This window comes from Berghia stephanieae, chromosome 9 (assembly GCF_034508935.2).
Source record: "Berghia stephanieae isolate SIO BIC M18660-M18661 chromosome 9, UCSD_Bste_1.3, whole genome shotgun sequence".
NCBI lineage: Eukaryota > Metazoa > Mollusca > Gastropoda > Nudibranchia > Aeolidiidae > Berghia > Berghia stephanieae.
The window spans coordinates 37,370,205-37,381,045 of record NC_088368.1 but is presented as its reverse complement, the minus strand read 5'-3'; the positions used below and the strand labels follow the sequence as shown (position 1 = coordinate 37,381,045).

The window sequence follows — 10,841 nt, the reverse complement described above, 5'->3', positions numbered from 1 at the left end:
TATATATATATACAAAATATATATACATATGGGGCATCGTGGCTCGGCGGCACGTTCTTTGGTTCGTATTCGAAAAAAATACCTAGATCAAATAGCCGCTGCGCTGAGTAGCTTTGGGCAAATCACCTCGCCGTAGCTCAGTATGCTGTACTACACTGCGGCTAACGCCTGGATTATTCCAGTCTTCCTTTGAAATAGACCGTAAAGACGAATTTTCTAAGGGAAGAATAAAACGGTTTTGATCATAATTTTTACATAATTTATATGAACACAATTATTCCGTTTTATTATTCTACAGCCCAATACAGTGCAAACCCTCTCTATTTCTCCGAACACACACACACCTGGTGAGAAGGGAGTTAGACATGGTATTTTCCATGGAAGAGGTCATGGAAATGGATCACTTGTAAGTATAAAAACTACAGCTTTTATATAGGGAATGATATTAGCGGAAGAGTAGCGTCCCTTGATTGGACGTCACCCATAGTCTGTGACGTCACCGGCGGAAAAGTTATTAGAGAGAGAACGTCATGTTGGTTGTGCGCATGCGTCTCTCGTCCTGCGAGGTTTGATCCGCAGATCGTGAAAATCAGGACTTGAGAGGTTTGATCCACAGATCGTGAAAATCAGGGCTTCAGAGGTTTGATCCGCAGATCGTGAAAATCGGGGCTTCAGAGGTTTGATCCGCAGATCGTGAAAATCGGGACTTGAGAGGTTTGATCCACAGATCGTGAAAATCGGGACATCAGAGATTTGATCCGCAGATCGTGAAAATCGGGACTTGAAAGGTTTGATCCGCAGATCGTGAAAATCGGGACTTCAGAGGTTTGATCCACAGATCGTGAAAATCGGGACTTCAGGGGTTTGATCCACAGATCGTGAAAACGGGACTTGAGAGGTTTGATCCACAGATCGTGAAAATCGGGACTTCAGAGGTTTGATCCGCAGATCGTGAAAATCGGGACTTCAGAGGTTTGATCCGCAGATCGTGAAAATCGGGACTTGAGAGGTTTGATCCACAGATCGTGAAAATCGGGACTTGAGAGGTTTGATCCGCAGACCATCGATATAATAGTAGTAGTCTTTCAGAGTCCATTCGGCCCATGGAGCCGGAGTTTATCCTGATTTCTAAAACGTGAACCTCACAATAGCAATTACTTGCTACCCTCTTGAATAGGAAGCTAGTCTAACGCAAAATACTTTCTTCCAGATAAACAAAAAGCCAACTACCCAGTCACTGCTGGGTTGACAAGGAGTCAGATAAAAAATCTCGACTTTATCCGGGATCGATATGTGAGTCTCATTGCATTTAAAGCTAGTGCTCGACAAACGGAGCTACCAGGAAATCAATAAAACATATAAATTTAATCCTTTCCTTACCAGCCATATTCAGAATTGTTCAGAAAAGTGTCACACCCACCCAACACAAAAATAGTTTTTCTTACTCAAACAGAAAAGCAACAAATACATTATAAGCATAATATTGAGCAGCAGAATGAACTCTACAACACGTTTTTATAGCTAAAATAAAACATTTCTCTTTAGATTGTGTGATTTACGAAAGAAATCTGAATGATAAAAGTGCTGGTTGGATCGTAACCAATGTGACGATTTTCCTCTGGTTGGTAAGGAGAGGGTTTTCATTTTTACGATATATTTATAGCATCTGAACAAGCATTTGAACCACCCCGACAAAATGCCTTTTTTTAGGCGGTGGATCATTAAAAAAAATATTGAGCAATGCACAATGCGGATATCGGCTATTTTGATCTCAATAACAGTTACTTTGAACCACATGAATAATATGTTTCTTTTACTTGGCAAAGGGAACGCAAGAAGAGAACTGCCGCCATCAGACCCAATAAGAAAGAGAAGAGATGGCCGAACAGTACGGTCACCTATGAGATGGAATACGGCTCATTTAGTAAGTAAAAGTAGTAGTAGTAGGAGTAGTAGTAGTAGTAGTAGTAGTAGTAGTAGTAGTAGTAGTAGTAGTAGTAGTAGTAGTAGTAGTAGTAGTAGTAGTTATAGTAGTGGTAGTAGTAATAGTAGTAGTAGTAAGTAGTAGTAGTAGTAGTAGTAGTAGTAGTAGTAGTAGTAGTAGTAGTAGTAGTAGTAGTAGTAGTAGTAGTAGTAGTATTAGTTAGTAGTAATAGTAGTTGTAGTAGTAATAGTAGTAGTAAGTAGTAGTAGTAGTAGTAGTAGTAGTAGTAGTAGTAGTAGTAGTAGTAGTAGCAGTAGTTGTAGTAGTAATTTGTAGTAGTAGTAGTAGTAGTAGTAGTAGTAGTAGTAGTAGTAGTAGTAGTAGTAGTAGTAGTAGTAGTAGTAGTAGTAGTAGTAGTAGTAGTAGTTTTCTTTGTTGAAGCTCTAATATTCATGTTTGTATTTTACCTGTTAAAGGGGCCAATGTGCCCGATTAGTTAAGGCATTAGACTGTGACCCATTCAAGTCTCGCTTCATACACTTGAGTTTTTTGTTCCTTGACCAAAAATAGGATTCAATAGTCTGATGTCACGTCCGCCCAGCAACCAGCAGCTTGGTTCTAAAAAAAGAAAAACGGTACTTTTCATTCTTCATGCTGCCATGTGATCAGAATGTATAAACGTCAAAACATGATCATATTTATAATGGTTTTCTCCTCTGAATACACGTTTATGCTCTCGTGGAAGTATTTCATAAGGGCGTCCGTCATTCTTCCAATAGTTTAGAACCAGTTATTAAGTTACTATGCGTCATTACAAGGGAAGTGACGTCACGACTGTTGCACCCTATTTGACCACTTGGACAAAATGGGTGCTCATTGAAAGGTTGACACCAGAGGTTTGTTTCATGATTATTTATTACAGAGTATTCCTTCTTGGAATACTTGGGCGACGGCATCAGACTATACCTCCTGGAAAGGTGTGATTTGGATCTTTTCTAGTTTCTCCTAAGGGGTCCCAATAGTTCAGTTGCTAGAAAACTCGCTTCACACTCAAGAGATGCGAGATCGATCCCGGATGTAGTCTATATATTTTTTCTGACCTATCGGCTATTGGGTAGCTAGGTCTGTTAGGTATGACGGAAAGTAATTTCCAAAAGACAAGCGTCCTCTCCCAAATGTAGAACGCAGTAGCTTTTATCCATTTCACGTTGTAGAAACCGGGATAAACTCCGGCTCCATGGGCCCAATGACTCTTAAGAACTACTTTTTTCTTTTCCCCAGACCCAAGAGACGCCCATGAAATCACAAAGGCAATGAATGAAATCTCCCACTACACCTGTCTCCAATTCAAACAGGACCTCGGTGCCGAAAACAGAGTCTTTCTTCAGCGAGGATATGGCGGGTAAACATCCTTGTACAACATTTGGCCAATGGTCTCAATACGGTGTCATGTCAAAGTAAACTGTGGGGCTATGTGGCCTTGTGGAATGACATTCGCTTTCGAATCGGAAGTTCCTGGGTTCGAGCCTCGCTCGGCGCATTGTTAAGTCGTTGGAAAAGGCTCTTTACTCACATTCTCTCATCGTACTCCGGTATAAAATGAGTACCTGACCGTTAACAGCGTTGTCTCTGTCCGAAAAAATTGTACTTTTGCCTGTTTTGTCAAAATAAACTTGATGCTTTAAATTAATTTTTAAAACGAACCTTTGGCATTTGTAATAATAAATAGATATTAAAATTTATCTTGCGCATTTTATAAATATTATAAATGTGTGACAAGCATTATAAATGTGTGGCAATGCATTATAAATGTGTGGCAATGCATTATAAATGTGTGGCAATGCATTATAAATGTGTGGCAATGCATTATAAATGTGTGACAATGCATTATAAATGTGTGGCAATGCATTATAAATGTGTGGCAATGCATTATAAATGTGTGGCAATGCATTATAAATGTGTGACAATGCATTATAAATGTGTGGCAATGCATTATAAATGTGTGGCAATGCATTATAAATGTGTGACAAGCATTATAAATGTGTGGCAATGCATTATAAATGTGTGGCAATGCATTATAAATGTGTGGCAATGCATTATAAATGTGTGGCAATGCATTATAAATGTGTGGCAATGCATTATAAATGTGTGGCAATGCATTATAAATGTGTAGCAAATCATTTAAAATGTGTGGCAATGCATTATAAATGTGTGGCAATGCATTATAAATGTGTGGCAACGCATTATAAATGTGTGGCAATGCATTTAAAATGTGTGGCAATGCATTATAAATGTGTGGCAATGCATTATAAATGTGTGGCAATGCATTATAAATGTGTGGCAATGCATTATAAATGTGTGGCAATGCATTATAAATGTGTGGCAATGCATTATAAATGTGTGGCAATGCATTTAAAATATGTGGCAATGCATTATAAATGTGTGGCAATGCATTATAAATGTGTGGCAATGCATTATAAATGTGTGGCAATGCATTATAAATATGTGGCATCGCATTATAAATGTGTGGCAATGCATTTAAAATGTGTGGCAATGCATTATAAATGTGTGGCAATGCATTATAAATGTGTGGCAATGCATTATAAATGTGTGGCAATGCATTATAAATGTGTGGCAATGCATTATAAATGTGTGGCAATGCATTATAAATGTGTGGCAATGCATTATAAATGTGTGGCAATGCATTATAAATGTGTGGCAATGCATTATAAATGTGTGGCAATGCATTATAAATGTGTGGCAATGCATTTATGTGGTAATTTTGTATGAAATGATAATAGGCATTATGAGGTTGACTTTCAAATATGTCCATCCCAACAGATGTTATTCTCGTGTTGGAATGGTAGGAGGCGTTCAAGGACTTGGGTTAGATATTGGATGCAGATATGTAAGTTCGTTTTGTCCCAGTGATAGTACTAGTACTAGTAGTAGTAGTAATTGTTGTTGTTGTTGTAGCAGTTGTAGTAGTAGTAATTGTAGTAGTAATAATAATAATAATAATAATAATAATAATAATAATAATAATAATAATAATAATAATAATAATAATAATAATAATAATAATAATAATAATAATAATAATAATAATAATAATAAATAATAATAATAATAATAATAATAATAATAATACTTTATTGCATCCCAAAAAGGAAATTTTTTGTACAGACGTGTTATAATTTACACATAAGATAAAAATACAATGGAAATAGGATGTATATATATATAAAAAAGGAGCAGCTCTATAACCAGAGCTGCGCTTTATAATATGAATAATTTCAACACTGTAAAATAGTTAAAACTGTCACTATAAATTAAAAATTGAAAAGATTGCAAAACAAATAAATTAATAAATTAATATTTATATTTTTAAAAAGTGAAAATGAGAAATAATTATATAAAATGATTATTGCTTGTTGTTATAAAGCCTAATACTGGACGGCAGAAAAGATTTTCGGTGTCTCTCTGTTTTCGTTGAAATAGAGAAAGGGCGACCACTTCTTTCTGACATAATAATTGATGGTCTTAGTGGATGATACTGGTCATTTAATATTTTAGTTATTTTATTTATACAAAATTTCTCGTATAAAAGATCTACATCGTCAACATCATTTATATAGCGTTTAATGGATTTTTTAATATTTGAATTTATTTTGTTCCTTTCCACTGCTAAGCAATTGCCTCCCCAAGCTGTTATACAAAATGACAAAACACTTTCGATTACTGCTCTATAAAATAATGTGCAGAGGATTTTATCTATTCTAAACTTTGAGAGTTTTGATAAAAAATATGTACGTCTGCACATCTTATGCCTAATTATTTTCAAGTGTTCATCCCACTTGAGCCTGTCATCAATCGTTACACCAAGGTATTTGTAGTGAGGAACTCGCTGGACGAATTGGTCCTTTGATTTTAACGGTTCTATCGGTTCCTTCACTCTCCTAAAGTCAATCACTAGCTCCTTTGTCTTGCTTATGTTAAGCTCAAGGTGGTGGGCATCACACCAAGACACAAATCTATCAATTTCTTGCCTATAAGCCACTTCGTTGCCATTTGTTATGAGGCCTTGAAGAGCGGTGTCATCTGCAAACTTTATTAAAGGTACACTCAGGTTTTGACTTCTACAGTCATTCGTGTATATTGTGAATAATACAGGGGACAATACACAACCTTGAAGAGCACCAGTATTTGTAGTTATACAGGAAGATTTGTTTTGTCCTAATTGAACATATTGTGCTCTCTCCGTAAGAAATTCGAGCACCCAAGCAATTTTATACTTGTTTAAATTCAGACTAGTCAATTTTTGAACAACCAACTGAGGTTGCATTGTATTGAACGCTGAAGAAAAATCTGCAAAAAGCAATCTGCAATAGCTCCTAGCGTGATCTAGATGCCTGTAGATGTTGTTTGTAAACAGCAAAATGGCATCCTCTACGCCACGTCCTGGTTTGTAAGCAAATTGATGACTATCACTCAATGGCATAAACTGATTCCTAATTTTAACAAGAACAAGTTTTTCTAAAGATTTCATGACTATTGAAGTCAGTGCAACAGGTCTGAGATCGTTCATAGTTTCAAGTTTTTCTTTTTTTGGAACAGGAATAATTTTTGAAGTTTTCCAAATTTCAGGGATCGAAGCGCATTGGAGGGACCAGTTAAAAATATGTGTATAAATGGGGGAAAGCTGGTGGGCACATTCTTTTAATAGTTTTCCTTTCAATCCATCCGGCCCAGCAGCCTTCCTCTCGTTTAGTTTCGAAAATACGAATCTCGTTTCCTCTTCACTGACCTCAATAGTCATTTCATCTTCCAAAGCCCTGTCTAATTTATGTTTTTCATTTTCAATATCAAATTTGTTTGCTGTGTCGAAACGTGAATAAAATTTATTTAAAGTTTCAATTTCGATATCTTCTGATATAATCGTGGGCTTTGGATTATAGTTAACAGCAGTTTTAAGCCCCCGCCACGTGTCCCGTATATCCCCAGAAGAAAAGCATTTTTCAATTTTATTTTTGTACTTATCTCTACAACTAGATATTACCCTCTTTATCTCTTTTTGTTTTGTTTTCAGATCTTTTTTGTTTCCACTAGTATAGAGAGTTTTTTTTGATTCAATAAAAGTTTTAGATCTTTTGTTATCCAAGGCTTGTTGTTAGGATAATATTTTATTTCTTTTTTACAAGACACTAGCTGTTCACAGAATTTTAAATACTCACTCACACAGTCATTCAGCTCATCCACACTATCACATGATTCGATAAAAACATTCCAGTCAGTGCATTCAAAACAACCACGCAAATCTTCACACACACTTCCATTCCAGATCTGTACACTTTTCTTTACTGGTTTTACACGTTTAAAAACAGGGCGGTAGGTGGGGAGTAGCAAGAGCATGCAGTGGTCAGATAAACCTAATGGGGCACGGGGTAAACATTTATAACTATTTTTAATATTACACAGGAATAAATCTAATGTTTTTTTGTCCCTTGTCTCGCAGTCCACGTATTGATGAAGTCCCGGGAGAGTAAAATCGTTACATTGGTTAAAATCGCCAGTGACCATCAATACGGCATCGGGTGACTTAATTTGAATGTCCTGTATTTCTTTCCTCAAAATATTTTTCGCTGTGGTGTTGTCTGATGATGGTGGAATGTAGACGTTGATGATGATGACATGAGTATATTCCCGGGGTAGATAATATGGTCGTGACGAAACAGTAATAAATTCAATATAATCGTCACAATACATTTTCTTTATCTGACAGTTATTGGGGTGGCACCATTTGTTGTTAATATATGTGCACACCCCACCCCCAGTTCGTTTATTTACATTAGTCCGATCTCCTCGAAATAGTGAATATTGTTCAATATCAAAACATGATGATGGTATTTGAGGAGATAGCCAAGTCTCTGTTAACGCTATTATGGAGGCTTGACGATAGTCACTATTAAAACGACACAGTGAAAAACAGTTCATCAATTTTATATTTCAGTGATCTTACATTACCTGTCACTACACAGGGTAAAAATGGACGAAAAGGCCGTCTGTTAAATTTTGTTTTTATTCCTCCTTTTCTCCCCTCTTTCTTACTTTAATAAATGATGTGTCAATAGTGGGTGGTGGGGGTGACACGGGTTGGAGGGATCGGAGAGTCTCTGGAGTATAAGTTATCGATAGGCTTATTTTGGCAGCAAAATCACAGACTAAAACACCATTTATGCTTATAAATATACTAATAAATATAAAAATCAGGAACAATATATACTTCACATCCATTTTGAATAAAAATTAGGCGTTAATTCCGGCGATTGAATGATAAATGAATAAAAATATGTGTAGAAAATTGGTAAACATTCACAACACGTCTGTTGTCGCCGGAAGCCAGCGCCAGTACTAGTAGAAGTAGTAGAAGAAGTAGTAGAAGAAGTAGTAGTTGTAGTAGTAGTAGTAGTAGTAGTAGTAGTAGTAGTCATATTAGTAGTAGTAGTAGTAGTAGTAGTAGTAGTAGTAGTAGTAGTAGTAGTAGTAGTAGTAGTAGTAGTAGTAGTAATTAAGGTAAGCTACTCACAATTCCACCAGCCAAAATAAAATAACATCACACTAACTGCGTGTAACTTTTAACGTTTAGAGTCTGATTCATACAGCTTAGTAAGATATAATGACCAAGAAAAAATAATAACAAAGGCCCTGAGTGACGTCATTTTGATTCCTTCAATCTCCAAATTAACCATATTTGTTACAGTGAATGACATAATCAGTCGGATGGTGAATGAGTTTGAACTGACATATTGCCAAGTTTAGTTAGAAGGTCAATTTTGATCAAAAATGAGTTCTCATAAATGATTAAATAAAACCTTTCTGTATGTCTCGGGAAATAGCAAGACTTAATGTCACTTCTAAATGTTTTTAGCAGCTAGTCAAGTTGAAATTAGAAAAAAGTTGTTGGATACATCTGACCATAACTTCATGAAAAATCACCCGTTTGTATTCAAATTAAGATTAAAATGCTCTGGAGAGCATATTATTCTTTCCGAAAATGCAATTTTTTTTTACCTTCCGACTGATTATGCCATGCACTGACACATATTATAATAAATACTTTCAGAAACAAATTATTATTCACGAGCTCCTGCACGCCATTGGAATCCACCACGAACAGACCCGCCCTGACCGTGACGACTATGTGACAATCCGGTTCGATCGCATTTACAGTCATTCGGTGTACAACTTTAGAAAACATGACGAGGACTACCTCAACACGTTCAGACTTCCATATGACTACTCGAGCGTCATGCACTATGGGAAGAAAGTAAGTTGTGTACAATGAAACGTTCACTTATGAAAAAAATTAGATTTTGCTGCTCGAAGCTCGAAGAAATAAATAACAATGTGAAATCGAATTGTTAACAACGCCATTACCACATTATCTCACTCGTCTGTAGTGTGTCATTTATCCTGTTTTGTTGATAAAGGGGAACCCCGAAACGTCGATTGCATCTGTTTTCGTATATTAAATTGAAGCTTTCATTCAATTTCACATTGTTCTTTACTAATGAATAAATGACATTGGAGAACGGCTTTTGGAATCAACCCATTATTTACAAAGAGGTTATCTAGTCTAGTTTTTCCCCCTCTTTATGGATAGATGTAAATCTTTGATCATGTCCCCTGAATATTGTATGATGGCCTGTTATTTTCTAAAGGGAGGGCGTTTTGTTGTTGTTGTTGTTGTTGTTGTTTTTTACCTGTCAGCATTGATTTTCAGATGTGAAATTGTGCTTTAGATAATTGTTTGTTTTGTTTTATATTTGTTTTACAGCCCTTGCGACACATTTAGGCCATTTCATAGCAGGGAAGACGTTGGGAAAGTAAAAGAAATTCTAGATTTACGATTTAAACAGAGATAGACTCTAAGAACAAGCAATCGATATGCTTAATTTGACGTCGCCTAAATGTCTTATCCAGACACAAGCACACGATCCCACCAAGTGAATACACAGAAATGCTTTTACCATATTATGTTTTTAAAAACTACAACAGTATGCAATAGAGAAATTTATAAGGAAAATAATCATAATCCGCAATACTAATTATTTACATTTGACTGTTAGTCTCTCATCCAAAGACTCCAGCGAGGGCCAGGACAAAACATTATAATTTCATTCAAAAGCAAAGACAGAAAGCAAACTGGAAAAGGAGTATTGAAGACATTTCAAAGGTGACCTCCCTGCTCAATATGGGAGGTCAAACAAGCCATTTCAGTACAGTTTCTATATTTGGAACTTGAAAATTTAGCATTGATGCAATGAATATTTTAATTCATTCAACTTTCACTTAGATTAGTCAGACTACCACAAGGACAACACATCACCATCACTAGGGCAAATAACGGTAAACGGACCTAAATGTTTCAAATAATGCACCAAGACACAAACAGCAACATGTAAATCATTAAAATCAAACATTAAATTATATAAAAGTTATGATATTTATTAATTATTAAAATTATGTTGTTATTATATAACTTTGAAGCAAAGACTTTTCATCCACTTTCAATCTTGATTAAGAAAATAGGTCATACAAAATTCCTGATATAAGAATATTCGACATATCAGATTTAAATTTCAAGATAATTAAGTTTTAAAGGTTTTTATTTAATCTTAGGCTTTGGCCAATCATTCATACAATTTGATGACAACATACATGAAAGTGAGAAAAAAAGGTAAATGGAACCAAAAAAATAAAATGATACGATTAATAATACAATTTAAATGAGTATTATTTATAACCATGAAATATCTGAACGAAAGACACGTGACTGTGGTCATAACGTGAAAAATACGTCAATATATATGTAAATGAGAGTGTGAACGTACATCCATTGTGGGTGTAATTCATC

The 10,841-nt window shown here is 35.5% G+C and overlaps 1 protein-coding gene across 1 annotated transcript in view; it reads left to right on the top strand.

The window, feature by feature from the left end:
* Positions 1-365: 365 nt before the first annotated feature.
* The window catches only part of LOC144979220 (high choriolytic enzyme 1-like), a 15,104-nt gene continuing 4,628 nt past the window's right edge, over positions 366-10,841 (top strand). Inside the window, exons 1-5 of the mRNA XM_078925829.1 lie at positions 366-406; positions 1,827-1,924; positions 3,206-3,326; positions 4,766-4,832; positions 9,048-9,251. Of these exons, the coding sequence (XP_078781955.1) occupies positions 366-406; positions 1,827-1,924; positions 3,206-3,326; positions 4,766-4,832; positions 9,048-9,251 (531 nt within the window). The remainder of the gene's footprint in view (positions 407-1,826; positions 1,925-3,205; positions 3,327-4,765; positions 4,833-9,047; positions 9,252-10,841) is intronic.